Source organism: Sinohyriopsis cumingii, chromosome 6 (genome assembly GCF_028554795.1).
Source record: "Sinohyriopsis cumingii isolate HCF-2022 chromosome 6, ASM2855479v2, whole genome shotgun sequence".
Classification (NCBI taxonomy): Eukaryota; Metazoa; Mollusca; class Bivalvia; order Unionida; family Unionidae; genus Sinohyriopsis; species Sinohyriopsis cumingii.
The window spans coordinates 57,881,166-57,900,145 of NC_142966.1; the positions used below are offsets into that span (position 1 = coordinate 57,881,166).

At 34.4% G+C, this 18,980-nt stretch overlaps 2 protein-coding genes across 3 annotated transcripts in view; one reads left to right on the top strand and one right to left on the bottom strand.

Annotated features, from left to right (window-relative positions):
* The window catches only part of LOC149797023 (uncharacterized), a 31,535-nt gene that overhangs the window by 3,793 nt on the left and 8,762 nt on the right, over positions 1-18,980 (top strand). The window lies entirely within an intron of this gene.
* LOC149797024 (AN1-type zinc finger protein 2A-like) overlaps positions 343-18,980 on the bottom strand; it is a 48,173-nt gene continuing 29,535 nt past the window's right edge. Inside the window, exon 11 of one of the 2 annotated variants that reach the window (XM_089961680.1) lies at positions 343-14,477. In XM_089961680.1, coding sequence (XP_089817806.1) covers positions 14,433-14,477 — 45 coding nt within the window. In that variant the 3' untranslated portion in view covers positions 343-14,432. Of the gene's footprint in view, positions 14,478-14,764; positions 15,778-18,980 lie in introns of those variants that run through there. The other variant, XM_089961681.1, reaches the window with a different exon arrangement.

Below are 18,980 nucleotides of genomic sequence, written 5' to 3' on the forward strand. Positions count from 1 at the left end.
AATTCTAATTAAATCAACTACTCTTGATCTTTTATTTCATTTTCTTTGTTTCAAAGGGTTTATCTTTAGTTGTTTGCAATTCTTCATCTTTACAATTTCAGAACCTAATTTTTTGTTGGTTCTGTATAGCCAGCATTGTGCTGATATGCTGTTAAACCCAGTATGTACATACTAGTCTTTCAGGTTGAAGGAGATACAAAACACAGTACCGGTATACTGTAGCCTTGTTTCTTCTATTGCCATAAATGAATAATTTGAGATGAAGTGATTGGAAGGAGAATTTAAATGCATGTAAAAGAACAACAAAACAAAAAGGTAAATGCAAAATATGAAAATAATGGCAATGATTTCATGGTGTTTTAATTCTAATTGATTGATTCTTGCATTACACAATATAAAACGCTATATATAGTGGAGCCTTGTTAATCCAGAAACCTTGCTATCTGGACATAATTCAATGGGAACGGAATTCCTAAACGTTAATTTGCTCCGTTAATCAAGAAATCTGCATTCCAGATCCGGAAATCAAAATTGGGGACCAAAGTGTAAAATTACTTTAAAACTTGTATCGATAATCCGCAAATAATCTGTCCAAAAATAAGAAAATTCGAAAAATCATATGAAAATGCAGTCAGTCAGATAAAACATTCATCTATGCAGATTTGGAGGTGTGTCAATGTATCAATCTCTGATTGGTCAAATTCTAGTGGTATGTTAAAGTTATCAATTGATCATGTGATCATGTGTGTGGAAAAACTAAGTAGCTTGACCATATTGTAACCAACGATTGTATAAATAATGTCTGTTTTAGCTAGTCACCAATGGGGGTGTTAATAATTAAATAAACACTGGGATCAAATCTTCCAAGCTTTTTGACATAACATATGGTAAATAAATTAGGCATGTCATTAAGCCTCTTCATTGTTTACCAGTTATATATAATCACAGCTTACTGATGGCTGTAAAAATACAGTTGATTGATTTAAGCTGTGGACAGTATAGGGCTTCATTTCTGAATAATATGGGGCCGTCAGTTATCAGCTCATTAGCAGCTATAACGGCTGTAAAATACAACTTATAAAAATGACTGCATTTTATTAGTTTACCATAACGCATTTAACTGTGAGATATCAGTTTGTATTCGTTGTACTTTTTATATATATTATGGTGACACCATTAAGCAATTGTAGATGAGTAGAGATACCGGCCAGCAGAAAAAAAGATTTGCTAGCACAAAGAAGATCACCCAAAAGCTACTATTCAAGATATATGCCAGCACATTATAGTTTTCTCATCCTTAGACATTGGCAAGTCAACAGTTGTGGACATCATCAAAAAAACAAAGACATATGGTTGTCCAGACCTGCCGACTCAGCAGACCTAATCCACGCTCGCCACGCCAAATACCAACAAGCCGATGATGCTGTCTCCATATGGTTCTCAGCAATATCGGCCCACCACACCGCTGTCAACGATGAAATGCTCATTGCTAAGGCAAAGATACTCGGAGACCAACTTGGTATCACTGACTTTGCCTATTCTTGTGGTTGGTTACAATGCTTCAAGAATCGGGGGGCATCAAACGCAAATTGGATGAGGGATAAGCAGAGAGTGCCGACATGAACAAAGTGCAGACCGACAGAGAAGAACTACAGCGACTACTGCAAGACTACAACCCACAAGACATATTCAACCTGGACGAAACTGGATTGTTTTTCCAACTGAAGTCAAACTAGAGTTTAGCAACCCACAACATTAAATGCAACAAAAAGTCAAATGATAGGATCACCATGACACTCACTGCAAATGCAACAGGGACCATCAAATTGAAACCATTTGTCATCACTAAAGTCAACAGACCTAGGTGTTTTGGCAAAACTTATAACCCAGACATGTGAGACAGACACAACTGCAAAGCCTGGCAGAACTTTTCATTGACTGGTTGAATGACTTTGATAGATGAGGAAAGCCAAATGCAACGTTATCTTATTTGTAGACAATGCTGCAAGCCACACACAAGGGGACATTCGATTACGCAACGTAAAACTACGCTTCCTTCCTCCTTATACAACGGCACACATTCAGCCAATGGATGCTGGCATAATAACATGCATTCAAGGCTTTCTACAGGAAACAGCTGGTTAGACATTACATTGACTGCTGAGCAAGGTAAGGTTCAAATTGTGGACATTATTAGGCAGGCAATACACATGGTAATGACAGCGTGGGGTTCAGTGACAGAAAACAAAAATCTCAAACTCATACTGACACCAACCACTACTGTCAAAGATATTGATGAAGGAGATGACATGCCATTAAGTGAGCTCAGAGATCTAATAAGAAGCCTTCCCACCCAGGCTGATATGTCTGCCGAGGAATACGTACAGACAGAAGACACGGAAGAGACAGGGCAACAACTCAATGATGACGATGACGACATTTTGACACTGGTATCTAGAGATGCTAATGAAGACGATGATGCCACTACTGACCCCACGTGAAAAGACATTACCATCAACCAAGCCAAGGACACAATAGCAACACTATTTCATATTTTGAGCAGACATCAGCAGTATTCACCAGTGATGACATAAAACACAAAAGCGAAGCCCTTGGGAATCTATGGCCACTATCAATAATCACTGCAGATAGATCCACCAAAGAATCCAGGCAAACATAGGTTACAGATTTCTTCAGGAAATTGACATAATAAATGTATGTACAATACATACATGTACTTGTAAATAGTATGATGTGTTGTCTAAACTTACATTTACTGTACATGTATGTAAAAGCGCATGTTATAATAATGTGAAATAAACACACATCAATAGATGTATTCATTAATTTATTTCAACCATTATTGAATATACAGTACTTTTACAGCTAGCATATGCATGTACATGTATATGGTGTGATATCGTAAAATAAAAATATGCATGATTCAATTATCCGGAAAACTCGTTAATCCTGACATATTCACTGGGAACGAACGTGTCCGGATTAACAAAGCTCCACTGTACATAATTGTGAAAACAATAAATCTGAGTTAATTCAAATGCATGGAACAATTACAGTAAAACAAAGACCGTAGTACATGTCACTGTAATATACTGGATATCTTGCTTAAAAGTCCAGTTCAGCTTCAGATTTCACAGACCCAGATCTGCTTTTGTGTAATGCACTGGCACATCTAAGTATGTACAGTTTGTATGGTGCAATCAGAAGAACACAGACCTGATTTTCCAGCACATTATGCAATGGCAGATCAGGGTCTTTGTTGTTTGCAGTTGAACTTTACCTTAAAATATATACAGTACATTTTCTTGAGGTACATGAATGCAATAGAACAGTTTTGGAGTCGAAGTAGTATACAATATAGTAATTTGAAGAAAAAAACTCCAATATTACAACTTTGAAAATGGACTTAAAACCTCATTAAAATCTGAAATAGCAAATATAAAAAAGAATCAGTTTAATGAAGTGATATGGAACTTTTTAGATTATGTGCCTCATGATTTGTGAATGTGACACAGAAGGACCCTAAATGAAACAATTTCTGAATGGTTTGATTCCACAACTTTTGTGAACTTATAATAAATTGATAAAATTTACAACCATTGCTGACAATTGAGAGAATACATGTACATGTAACATACATTAATCATAAACCATGAGCATTTGAAATTTACTAAATTGTAAAGTCAACACATTATTTCTCTACATTTCTAAGCTTCACCAAATGTTTGCAGTATGGAAATGTCTCCTTAATATGGTATTAAGAGCCAGAGGTGCAAATGTTGACTGGGAATTAGATGTGTGGTGCAAAGGAGACATTTTTTAGACCAGAGAACCTAACCAGCAGGTTCAGTAAAAGTAAAGAACTGTAAAATTTGTATATGTACATGGAAAATAGTGCACAAAAACCCTCCAGTAGTTTTATGGCAAAAATAAGTGCATGCATATGTATAAAGGAAAACGATTGTGCAAGACTTAAATTGGCTTTTCTAAAACATTCATTACTCAATACAGTAACATTAGGAATTAACATCTGCTACCTAAAGAAACAGATGTCATGGAAAGATAAAAATCAATCTTTCCTATTTGTATATGATGCTAAAATGGTGGTTAGTATCATGGGGAAATAGGTGACTATCTATATAGTGGAAGTCTTCACGTTTAGCTTTGGGTCCCCAGGTGGCCAAGTGGTCTAAGGTCTCATAGACTCAGATGTGTCACATGAAACATACTGGCTCATGAGATCTGAGTAATTTTTGCCAGTCTTTCATCTGAAATACTGCTGCTCAGTCCAGTATACCCTCAAGACTTTGGGTTGGTCTCTTGTTTTTATCTTTGTGACTTACCCTTGCAGTGAAAAGAACTGAATTTAGTAACAGTTGCTAAGCAATGTTAAACCAAGCACATTCTCAGTATGGGAATGTGCTCAAAAGGTGCTGAATTAAGCCTGAATTTTTATTCTGGTAAAGAAACACCATAAATTTCTCCTTAATCTTTGTCTAAGGCTTTACATGTAGCTAGTGATTATCCCTTAGTTTTGCAGCCTCTTGTTTGGAGAGTGGTTTTATCCTCGACATGAGGACCCATACCACAGTGTCCTCCAGTGGGTGACCAAGGTAGAGATGGAATGCTCATCCACTTCCTCTTACTACCACCTATTCTCCTAATGTTAATGAATGCAAGTAGGTAATATATTCAATGGAGAAAGGACATTTCTTTCTATAATTATGTTTCTCATACTCAACCCAATCACATTATGATTAAGCCCTCCATACCAACCTTCAAAATGAACATAGCCTCATTGACCTATTGTTCAAGCTTAAACTAAATACATCTGACAATGGCTAGCCACCTAGCCTTAACATTGGTACTATTTTTAGCATCTATATCATATACAGACAGGATTCTTTTTCTCCATCTGCTCAAGAGGGCTGGATTCAGAAGATAGTAGAATATAATAGTAACATTAATGTGATCTGATACGTTTTCTTGGAGAAACGTAATTTACAAAAACATTTTCCTTTTTCTTGTGATTTTTCTGTTTATTAATAATTGATAAGCAAAATTGTCATCTATTTACCTTGTTTATTTATTGAATTTCCTTCTTGCCATCTTCATTTCTTTTGCATCCGATCTTAAAGTAATATCATGTTGTCTGGTTGACAAGTAATTATATCATACACAGATACAACATTTACTGAAGAAAGAAAATCAGCATATCCACTTACTATCCTGATTTTACACTACTGGCCAGGGGAATATAGTAGGTGGGAGGTGGGGCATCGTAAACAAGTAGGCAAGGGGTTGGTGGGATGGAATCAGTGGTGATGGCTTAGTGGGCCAAACCTTTGGAAGCTGCTACATTTTGAGCATCTCCAGGATATTAACCATCAAATTGTAAAGAGAAAACTTGTGTAGGAAACATTCCAGCTGTTTCACGCTCATTTGAGGAGGGGTGCATACACCAATTTGGCACCCCTTGGATCAGCCCCTGCTGGGCCCACTTTAAACTTTCGTAGCTCACGCACAAGAAAACTGAAATGCAGGAGGTTTCAGAGCAGTAATACATTTAGAAACATGCCTGTTAAGTATGTATAGTTTCATTGTGTAACAAGTTAACAAATCCCAAAACAATGGTAATTTTGAGTTGACGAGTTTTGTGAATACAGGTCCTGGTCCTGTTCAAAATTAGCTGCTGGTGTTGTTTAACATAATTGAATGGATCATACTGGATGATGTAGATAAGGAAGTAATAAGAATAAATAACAAAAATAATAAAGGTGAAAATAGTTTTTGCTTGAAGTTCAAAATGTAGTTTCAAAATTTTGCCGGTGACTTGTAATTTCATGGCCAGTCATCAATTAAAAATTATTTTAAAAATTATCTTTCTATACAGGTGAAAATTAGTATTGAAGGTCACAGTTCGAGTTTAATGAATATGATTTTTAAATATTGTTATAAGCTGTAAAATGACTGAAACATCAAACATGATAATCCTTTTTTGATGTGTTCATTTGTTCTGCATCTTTGAGCAAATGCCACATTTTAAAGCAGCATTAAGTATAAGGCCTGCACATAATTACATGTTTCTTTAAACTGTGCAAGGAAACTGACACATGGCAATAAACCCAAAAGTCTGTAATGATGATACTGTCATTGAAGGATGTTGCTTGGTACTTTCCACTACTACTTAATCTTCAAATACCCAGTAAAGTCCAACTCAGTGATTGCTATAAACAAGACTTTTCTGCCCAAGACGATTTCACAACCAGTGAAAGCAACTTTGTAACTTCTTGACCAACATGCATATTTCCCAGTCAAGTTGTCTCCAGCTAGATCTAGCGAGTCAACTTTGTTTCCTTTTTCTAATGCATTTGGGATTTCCTTTACAAATTGAGGCAATCATATTTCTAGCATAACAAATAAAAAAAACTGACTTTAGTACGAAATATGTCAGTTACATCAGAGAGAGAGAGAGAGAGAGAGAGAGGTAGGAAACTTTTGAGCCCTCATTGAAGTGTAACACTCGTTAGTGGCTGAATTTCACCAATTTATAAACAAAAAGGACTTGGGAATGAAAATGCAAGTTTATGCAAATGTTCATGGCAGTTCTAAGAGTGCTGTTGAAAGTAAGGCATTTAAATTGTGTAAATAAATGTACTTATATTGAAGCAAATTTAAAGCCCAATATAAAAAAAACTTTAAATATAACTGAAAAAAATCCAACTGCTTATCAGTTATTATTACTTTGTAAAATTTAGTTGATTCTGAACACATATATTTTATTACTTTTACCATCTGATTTACACCATCATTGAAATCAAAATACATATTTTTTGGCTCAATTTAGGTGCTTGAAATGCTGGATTCATTGTACACGAGAAATACTGTATATCCTTGTTTATATGCTGTAGACAAATGCATAATGCACAAACCCAGATCTTCCATTGCATAATGCATAACAGTTCTGGGTTTCTGCAGTTTCTTATGAGTAATCAGTAGAACAAACAACAAAGACCCTGATCTGCTGGCACATTATGCTATGGCAGATCAGTCAGTGTCAATGTCGTTTTAAGTTCAACTTGTATGTACATTAACTGGACTTGGAAATACCTAGACTTGTCAAAAAGAATTTGTAATTTTGTTTAATTGGTATAAATTTTCTGGCAAGAATAAAACTTAAGTATTGCATAAATCATATAGCCAAATATATCATAATAGGCTGTTATCTATAAAATAGCTATCTTTTTATTCATCTTTGCAAAGTGTCCAGCTTCAAAATAAATCTATCCATGTATTGTCAATTTAAAATCAGTAATCTTTCATTCCAAACAAAACGTTCAGCTAGATGAATGGTGAGAAATTAGCTGATGTAAACAGATCCCCACTCAAGCATCTCATCTCAACCCCATAATGGAGATGAATCAGTAGTTAAAAGTGTACATATCTCTTTCAGAAAAAGTGTGAGTACAATGATGTGTCAACATGCATAACTTTCATGATGATTATGATATGTGCCAAGATTAATAGCAATCCACTATTGCATCCAGCTCTAATTAAAAAAAGAGACGACAAAGGGTTCGTACACTTCCCCTCAAGTTAAATTCAAGCACTTTTTTTTTAGACTTTCACGGTCTTAAAAATAACAAAATTCCGGGACCTCAAATATAGTCAGTAAAAGTAAAAAATCATGTATGGATGACGAGAACTGCAAAAAGAGATGAAACACCTTAGATCAGAGGCAAGAGAAAGACGGGAAAAAAGCCCTAGTGTCAGTGAATTTCATTGATCCTATATACGTCAAAAATCTTTCAGTTTTCATCAATCTGTTTTCAATCTTTAATTAGGAATAAAAGGGAACTACTACAAATTCTTAGGGAATTCCTAAATATTATCAGGGAAATCCTAAAGATTCTCAGGAAATTCCTGAAGATACTTGTGCACAAGATTGGTAACAGAACAAATCATTGATGAACCAATCATGTTGATATTTCATTAAACATGACCAAATAAAAGTAGTTTTAGAGGGAGCATAAATAATTTTGAAGGACTTATTTGAAGATTTCAAGGGGTTTAACTTTAAAGCCAGAATCCAGTACTTTTAAGAATTTAAAAAAAAAGTAAATAAACCCTCACAACAGCTCTTACAAAAATCATGGGATCATTTAGATTTGTCAATATGTGCATTGTTAGATGATGACCACAGCATGCACATCAATCCATAAAAACTGCAGTACAGACTGTGTGACACTGCGCTAATGAGACTATTATACACTGCATTAAGCTTCAAGACAAAAAGGATAATAACTCAGACAAAAATTGCGGGAACAAAGTGATTTAACTATATGCACATGATCAGGTCATTAATACATTTACCAATTTTCAACACAAGCCATCAAAAACTGGAGAAATAGTTGTGTTAATGAGATTGTGTTGTACGTGTGATGTGGATTTTTAATGCAACTTTTAACAAATTTCAGTCAAATCGCTATGATGTCTGCAGTGTGGCAGATTATAGTGATGTCTAGCACTGGGGCATCATGCAGCAGACATGTAGCATGATGTCCCACCCAGTCATTTTGTCCCAACAGTCACATTATCCTGACACCAGGCTGACCAGTCCTAACACTAACCTCTTAATGCCCAGCACCAAGCGAGGTAGCTGCTAGTACCATTTTTATAAGTCTTTGCCATGACTTGTCTGGGGCTCAACCTGTATGTCAACCTGGTCAAGTAGGCGCATTTACTCATATTAATTAATTAATAACTGTTCTAATTTTTGTTATAGTTAAACCTGTCCTAATGGATATCTTTACTCAGCAGTCATCTGACCACAACAGCCATACTGATATCCTCTTGGCAAATTTCCTATATAAATGTCCCGTGTGTAATGGTCACCTGCCTTCCAGGTTTTGAGATCTGGTGTTTCCAAACCAAACAATGGTTTTTCCCCTGCCTTAAGCTGACACTAGAGCATATCTATGTTGGCCATTCAATCTATGTAAACTGTATTTTCATTTGTGAGGAAGGCAAAGTTGATATTAGGAATATCATTGAACTACATCCAAACATTTCTTATCTCTGTGCTCACAAGTCCAATCATGCTGACAGTATAACTAAAATATGTCAAATTCAAAACTGAGTCAGTTTTTGTCATTAGGGCAGAAGGTGGAAGCAATTCATATGTTGGATGGTGGTAAAAGCAGTAGTTATTGCAACAGAAATGGAAGTCACCTTTTGTGCCAGTGTGACAGGTAGGGTTAGATATCTTCATCTATTTACCTGCGAGTTAAAGCTATCTCTGAAGAAAAAAGATCATCTTTTTCTTTTGGGGGGGGGGATTCAATATTCAGAAACACGACTGTAAAGGTGAAGTTTTGGTGCATGAGTCGGTGAATAGCCATATGTGGCTTCTGATTTTCACAGGCTTCTCACAAAGCTGACTGTCTTTTGATCTTAGCTTCTTATGCAGCTGACTAATCCAGATAGTTTATTTTAGCACAAACAAAGATCAATGTATATTTTTTAAGTTGGTGATAATTTTATTTATAAGGACTAATGTGAGCAGGATGCAGTATACTTAATGTGGAATAGAAAGTTAGGAGAGAACATCATATACCCATAATTATTTGTACAGTGCAATAAAACAATCTTGATAACATAATATTTATAACAATAACAATATTTGGTACATGGTATTTGTTCAAAAACCATTTTTAAAAGGTGAATCCATGAATAGTGGTCACCTGTGTGCAAAGCCCATTTTTGTTTTTTCCCTGAATAATCTGCCTCATAACTGTCGAAATCAAATTTATTGATGAAAATTACCGATCGCTACAGGAATTTAAATTGTGGCCAGGTACTAAACTGGATCAAGAAAAGAGGACATTGGGTTTATTGTAACAAATAACAGGGTAGTACTAATTGTTTTGACATGAGCAGCTCTCACTGCAACATAACAGTGTGCAACATTCAGTCTGGTTGTGCTGGATCACATCTTTAGGTTGACTTCATCAAAAAAATATCTACCTACTTTAACTCTGATTAACTTCTCAGGGCAGGGCCCTGAGTGGCCAAGTGGTCTAAAGCGCTTTCTGTTATGGATCACTGCCATCTCACCTCTGTCTGTGCCGGTTCAAGTCTAGGATTCAACCAATGCGGGTATGTGAGAAAGCTTGCCAGTAGCTTCTCGTGGGTCGGTGGTTCTTTCTGGGGGTTTCCCGGGTTCTTCCTCCACCATTAATACTGGTAACCATGTATAGCCTATCATGTGCTGAAAAATATTAGAACCTTTACCCAAGTTATTAAAGCTTTTTAATCATGCAAACTCCAAGAAAGTACTGAATGAAATCCGTGGCCTCCATTTTGGAGAGTGGAGAATCTGACCCTGTTACTTTAAATAGCAGATGACTACCAGAGTTTTAAATAGCAGCCACATGATCTGATGTAATGGTTATTAAAATCAATGAATGCAGTACCTAGTTGGGAATTTTCCCCAAAGGTGGCGCTATGAAAACCAGCTAAAAATGGCTGATGTTTACAGGGTAGCATCCCAAGGCACTTCCCTGAAAATGGTGTTGAGGTATCCAAAGGCGCTTCTATGAGAATTCGGTAGAGACGTCCAAATGCGCTTGCATGAAGTAAAGGGATCAATGTATGTGTAATGAATTTTTTAAAAAGTACTCTAATTACTAAGATAGTACTGAATACCTATATGACTTGTACATAAAAGGTCAATCCATCTCTACTCTTTAAAAAGTAAATTTATAAAAATGCCATACCTCGAGTTGTAGTGATCAAATGCAAAATGAAGATCAAAGCAGAGCATGATCAAACATGTGACATGTTTACATGAGAAACACTGCCTGATTTGCTACCAAGAATGAAGAGCACGATCAAACAAGTGACATGTATACATGAGAAACACTGCCTGATCTGCTACCAAGAATGAAGCAGAGCATGATCAAACATGTGACATGTTTACACGAGAAACACTGCCTGATTTACTACCAAGAATGAAGTAGAGCATGAACCAACAAAAGATGTATTTACACAAAATAAAAAATAAAAAAGAAGTCCAAACTGCCTTCACAAGGTCTTGTTGGCGACTGCAAAATTTGCATTGTAGTCAAAGGTATAATGTAGTAATGTATGAATGGCTATGAAATTGCCAAGGTGGGTCGAACAATACTCTGTCAGGTATTTTAATTACAAATGGCATTTCTTGTAATTCTCAGACTGTCATTATTAACCAGCATTTGTTCACAGTTCAAAACTATTGTAAACAAATTTAAAAAACTAGTTAATAAGTCTGACAATATAAATTACAGTTCTTTTGGGGAATATTAATCACATATATAAAAAAGCTTCCTCAGACATTTTCTTCAATACTATGCCTGTTTATCATAAATACTGCACAATTTATAGCTTAAAAGAAAACTTACAAAATAATGGCAATTTCAAACAAGAGACCCAAGTGGGGTTCAGACTGCTCGCCAGCTGACATCTGCTTAATAGTCCAATGCAAGAGCCGTTGGCCAGAAAATCTGGATCAGTAGTATGTTTTATGCAGAAATTTCATCCACTGCTGTTGATGCAAATGTTATGAAAACAATTGTTTCCTATTTTTTTTTAATACCTTCATCCATATTTGATCATCAGCATCATTTGTCTAATATTGAAGGTTTCTTTGTTCAGATGTCTTCTGTCAGAATTTGTCAATTTCTGCTAAATATTTTATATAAAGTTGCTTAAATGTTTTCTTTTAATTTTTAGTAACAGCTGGTTATGGGTTAGCATAATTTCTACAAATATGAAAGGCTTTCAAGACCACTGTCTAATTTTTTGTCAAATTCTGTTTTTAGAAGATATTATTAAACATTTAACTAATTTTAGTAGCAGCAGCCCATTTTTTTTAATGAGAGACTGGCATCGTTTGTATAAACATAAAATCCCTTTATGCCAAGATGCTTTCTGTCAGATTTTGGTCAAATTCTGTTGAGTGGTTTTTGAGATTGAAGTAGTTCAAAGGATTTTCTAGTTTGGGTAATTGTGGCCACATTAAATGGTGAATTGGTATCATTTGTAAACATTTTATACTTTGTCAAATTCGGTTGAATAATTCTAATCAGTTTCTGAGGGGTCTGATTTTTTCCCAGTAAGTGTAAAGGTGGCCGTATTTGAGGACAGATCTACATAATTTGTATGAAACTGAAAGCCATTTATGTCTGGATGCCGTCTTTCAAACTTGGACAAATTCTGTTGAGAAATTTATTAGAAGAAGCCCATAGTCCAAGTTTTATTGAAACTGGATCAGAAATATGGATTCAAGAGTGGTAATAAGCAACTGTTGACAGATGCATGACGAATAATGCCAACACATGCCACATAATGGATGCAGGATATATGATAGGTGATTTTGGACTTACAGCCAGGAGATCAGAAAATCCGCTGTAATTGAAAAAGTTTCTACATCTGACCAATTACGTCCTAATTATAATAAGATGTTAATATTACAGCAAAGTAAATATAAATATGGGAATTAGCAGTTAATCATACTTTGAAAGAAATTTAAAAATTCTTCATGCAGAGATTTATAGTGAACTACCGGTAAACAGAACAAAATCTGTTATCACGAAACACCCCCACCTCGTGCTGCCCCCTTTTGCTATCTCACTCTGTACAACTAAATTGATGATTTAAGATGAAAATAATGCAAATTTGAAATGCAAGATTTTAAAAGATCTTGAGCACCGAGCAAGCTATACAAGGTGATCATGGTGAACTATCTTTTTGCTCTGGTCAGTCAATCTCACTGGATACATTTGACATGTATAACAAATTTGTGAGACCTGCAATCAGTGTTACTGATTAAATTTAATTAGCAACTTGCCATGTAGTTTACATTTTTAGAAAAACAATGCACTGATAAATTGTTGAGATATACCCTATATTTAACTGACAGTTGATTGTGTTTCTGCTCGGGTTTACCATCCATCTTCAGCACCACTAAAGGAATATTTATGAGATTGATGATAAATGGGGAAAATAGCACCTACGTTCAGATGATTTTTATTCTGAATCCTCACAAAAATTAAGAAAAAAAACCTAAAATGTAAATTAATTCAATTTTGATGATTGAAGTCTAGCATTTTAAAGTATTACCAATGTAGATAAAGATGAGGATAGACTGATACTTTCATTATAGTAACACAGATAAATATTCATTCAAATATATTTAATGAATACTCAAATATAAAAATTGGGTATTCATTTCAGTTCTAAAAAATGTGATCTCAAAAATGGCAAGTAATGCTCATTTTATCACTAAAAAGGTAATACACCAATATTTGTAATAATCACCTGATTCACAAATATTAATAGGAATCATTTACAATAATATTTTCAAGATAAATATGATATATAACAAGATATCAGCAAATGAAAATGTTTGTAAAAATTAATACTGGTGGCAGCACTAAGACATAAATGCCCATTAAAGAGGTTTCATCAAGTGAAATTCATGTTTTAATTTTATAATCTATTATGGCTTCAGTGCAGACATCATAAATGTTGCATGCCTTCATCTGTTCAAATGTGAAAAGTGTAGATCGATTGTCACAGCAGTACCTGTTGATCATTTCCATGACAACATAATTGCCAAATCAGCAGCTATACTAGTTTTATTTTGACCACAAGCTAATTAACAGATTGTCTCCAGCCAATAAACAATCAATTAAATGTATCAATATCACATTAAAAACTGGGCGAAGGTTGACCCTAATTTATTGCTAAAATCACACAACGAAGACAAGTACAAAGGTTTTTGCTCATGGTTATCTGTAGATCGCTCTTCAAAATTTGCAGTGATACATCTGAAAATAATTTCTATGTTCCAATCCAGATGTAGTATTCCGGGACAGTGCAAGTGCCAACTCTAATTTACTTTGAACACTTAACATTCTTATGAATATTGGTTCTTTCCATCATACTTTTTTGTGCTCTGAAACAATGCACTTCTCTTAAATCAACCAGAGTTATTAAATGGCTCAAAAAATAATGAAAATAATGAAAAAGTCATAAAATTGAATATCCATTAACCAGTATGAATCCTTTTACCATGTAACATTACCCCGAATACAAGAAAAATAAGAAAGACATAGTAAAAAATGTATGCTGAAGCCGATACATTTAAAAAAATTATACTAAAAAGTCAGGTTCAAGCTGTATAATTAACCCAACCCAACTCTTGACAAAAGTCCGATTTTTGGAAGCCATGTTAAAAAGCAGCAATGTGCATTCAGTACATCTTTCGATACATAGCTTTACGGTCCTCCAGCCAACATGAGATAAAGTTGCAATTGGACCTCAGGAAGTAAGATTCATCTTTTTAGAAGAAAAAAGCTATGATGGAGTCATGAGACTTCACAGGTCTTCTTCCTATCCTGCTGCTGCTGTTGCTACAATAAACAAAGGGCAGGTTTACTAGCACATACATTCCAAAATAATTTAAACAATTTTAAATTAAAATACCATATATTTGGTTCTTATTGCAAACTGCACAGACCCAGATCTGCCATCACATAATGCACCAGTAGTTCTGGGTCTATACAGTGTGTTAGGTTTAATCATCAAAACAAACAGTATAGACCTATATCTGCTGCCAAATTATGATCTATACTGTTTGCAGTTGGATCCAATTTTTAAGCTAGTGTGAATGATATAATGACAAAGCAACATTCTCAAAACTGAATTATATTTCTTTATTATCAGCAAATCAAGTAAAGTGCACAGGTTTCAGTGTCATGCAAAATCATGGAAAAATCTAAAAGTAAATAATAAATAAAAGTAACAATCACAAAAGATATTTCAAACATGCATTTCAACAGTATCAAACAGCATAAGTCTGATATAAAATAGGTAAATAAATTTGTGAATACACAGTAACAAACCTAGCTCGAATTAGTAGGTAATGTTCATTTCATTTACACCATTTGCTATACATTTATATCTAAGTCACAAATAAAACATAATGGCAAAACTTTGTCAAGTCACCATCATATAAACATATACTTCACCCAGACAGTCCCATAACCATATAAGGTAATGAAAAGCACACTGAGTGGTTAAAACATTCATGGTGAATATGACCCATACATCGTGTGAGCTGATCCACTCGAGAGTTGTAAACTTTGGCTCTTTCAACGGTCTAGCTCTCCTGTTGTCTTTCACCAAATTTTCAAGAGCTTTAGTTACTATTTTTTTTATTCACAGTAATAAGTATTTAGGAGAACAGCTGCATCTTCATTATTTGACCTCCTCTCTTTTACGTCCATTTTCCAACACTTTCATTAATGATGAAGGCATAGGTATTACTAATTTCAGCATGGAAAATCATAAATACTTCAGTCTGCCAATATTCACGAATTTCTTATCCTAAAAACATGGTACCATATGTTTCACACTGAATATATATAAAACTCTAATGCCCAAAGATTATATTTCTGTAAATGGTGCATTAATATATAAAATCTCATACACCAATATCTATTTCACTCAAAAATTGCACAAAAACATCCAGTGTGTAATAAGTAAAGTTTTGTAGTCTCGCTTATCACCATGTGTAACGAATGTGAGGTTGTCCAGTCTGTTAATTCCATGAATTCTTGTAACAGCACTTGAATATTCTCAAACGTATCATCACACATTTCATTCAGCAGTGATTTTCTCTCAGCTCCTTTATGCAAATATCTTCAAACTCTACATGAAAAAATATGTAAAAAGAAATAAAAAATACTACTTAACATATCTTTTATGACATAATGATTGCTGTAAAATACCATGGATGACATTTATAACTCATTGCTGTTCAGGGATGTGTTAGGATTAATGGTTTGTCAAATTTAAACAAAGTTATGAATTAACAACAAAATTGTTAAAAATATGTGTTTGGAATTCAGGTTCTGACATGTTTTAACAGGCCTTGAGTGTCAAATTTGCAGTGTGCTTGGAGTGTAAGTTGTGACATGTTTTCAAAGGCAGCATGTCAAACCTGCAGTCATAATATCTGAAAATCAGAAAGCACAACCTCAAAAGTTCCTTTGACCCATCCCATCATTATGAGATAAACTGAAGAGTGACAAGGGACATAACTCTGCCATACCAAGACAAATCTGGACAACTGTCAACAGATGATGTCTGAAATACCAGGAAAAGCATACCTACTTGATTTTTCCTTTAACTGTGGTTTTAAACTGATAACCTGCAATGTGTAACCTTTTGCATTCATTTTGACTACTGAACAGTAACTGTCTTGTTGGCATGATTTTAGACTTGTGTTTGGTAGAAATTGGTTGAATGTCTATGATTATGACATACATTTGATCATCCGCTATGATCAAAGATGATGGAAATATAAGAGTTTACATCAATTTGAAATTCTGTTTACTCCATACCTTTTAAAACAGTTATAATTTCTCAGTTGGAGCAGGCAGATTGCTGGCAAGTTCTCTTCACCCAACTGGCTTTTTAATCTTGTTGAGTAACCAATTTACTGAGCCAATGGCAATAACAAAACTACTTGTAAATATAACGAGGTAACAAATTTCTGCAGTGAAAATACAAACAGTTGTAATAATATCCTTGACTAATAATTCTTGCTTAATCGAAAGCTTAAACTTAACTGATAGGAAGTGGCATGTGTGATTCCCATGTTGTAACGCTAGCAGCATTACGCTGAGTTGTTGCTAGTGTCCAAGGAAGAAATATGGAAATACTCCAACATACACACACACTTGCAAGAGATTTTATGCAGCGGTTTCTCAAAATTCATGTTGTCTTGTGTGGAATTGCTTTAGCATATCTGCCAATTTTCAAGATAGTCATGGTCGTTAATGGGTTCTAAGACTTGTGGTGAGTGGATGGGTTGATGGCATAAAGAGGGGTCACTGTGTGGACTAGGTAGTTAACTTGTCATAACAAATTAAGACTTAACTAAGTAATGTATTATTATATTACTTGGTTGTATTTACCACTTTATTTTGCATTGGATTTAATGTGGGGATAAAAAAGATGGTAAATATGAATAAATTATTGATAAAGTGATATAACACTGTCTTTACATAATAATAAAAGATGTCATAACAAACAAACTATAACTATCAATGCTAATATTCCTTCCTATCAATGTTTATATTCCTTGCTATCAAAATTAATGTTCCTTACTGTTAATGCTAATATTCCTTCCTATCAATGCTAATATTCTTTCCTATCAATGCCAATATTCCTTGCTATCAATGCCAATATTCCTTGCTATCAATGCCAGTATTCCTTCCTATCTATGCTAACATTCCTTCCTATCAATTCTAATATTCCTTGCTATCGATGCTAATATTCCTTCCTATCAATGCCAATATTCCTTCCTATCAATGCCAGTATTCCTTCCTATCAATGCTAATATTCCTTCCTATCAATTCTAATATTCCTTGCTATCAATGCCAAAATTCATTGCTATCAATGCAAATATTCCTTCCTATCAATGTTTATATTCCTTGCTATCAAAATTAATGTTCCTTACTGTTAATGCTAATATTCCTTCCTATCAATGCTAATATTCTTTCCTATCAATGCCAATATTCCTTGCTATCAATGCCAATATTCCTTGCTATCAATGCCAGTATTCCTTCCTATCTATGCTAACATTCCTTCCTATCAATTCTAATATTCCTTGCTATCGATGCTAATATTCCTTCCTATCAATGCCAATATTCCATTCCTATCAATGCCAGTATTCCTTCCTATCAATGCTAATATTCCTTCCTATCAATTCTAATATTCCTTGCTATCAATGCCAAAATTCATTGCTATCAATGCAAATATTCCTTCCTATCAATGTTTATATTCCTTGCTATCAAAATTAATGTTCCTTACTGTTAATGCTAATATTCCTTCCTATCAATGCTAATATTCTTTCCTATCAATGCCAATATTCCTTGCTATCAATGCCAGTATTCCTTCCTATCTATGCTAACATTCCTTCCTATCAATTCTAATATTCCTTGCTATCGATGCTAATATTCCTTCCTATCAATGCCAATATTCCTTCCTATCAATGCCAGTATTCCTTCCTATCAATGCTAATATTCCTTCCTATCAATGTTTATATTCCTTGCTATCAAAATTAATGTTCCTTACTGTTATTGCTAATATTCCTTCCTATCAATGCTAATATTCCTTCCTATCAATGCCAATATTCCTTCCTATCAATGCGAATATTCCTTCCTATCAATGCCAGTATTCCTTCCTATCAATGCTAATATTCCTTCCTATCAATTCTAATATTCCTTGCTATCAATGCCAAAATTCATTGCTATCAATGCAAATATTCCTTCCTATCAATGTTTATATTCCTTGCTATCAAAATTAATGTTCCTTACTGTTAATGCTAATATTCCTTCCTATCAATGCTAATATTCTTTCCTATCAATGCCAATATTCCTTGCTATCAATGCCAGTATTCCTTCCTATCTATGCTAACATTCCTCCCTATTAATTCTAATATTCCTTGCTATCAATGCTAATATTCCTTTCTATCAATGCTAATATTCCTTTCTATCAATGCTAATATTCCTTGATATCAATGCTAATATTCCTTTCTATCAATGCTAATATTCCTTGCCATCAATGCCAGGGTTAGTAGCATATTTCTTTCAAAATATTCAAGGTTTAAAATCATGTTTTTCAAGGTACATTCTTACATTAATTTTAAAGGACACATCAATGGAACTGTATGTAAACACAACTTAATACTTACTTCTTACGAGGAACATTTCTTGCAAAATTATTAAAAGAAAACAACATGAAGTCAAGAGTATCATCATTGATATCATTCCCATCACTACACATCCTACATCTGGACATTAGAATAATGTACAGTCACTGAACAATGTTCATTTTACTCTGTC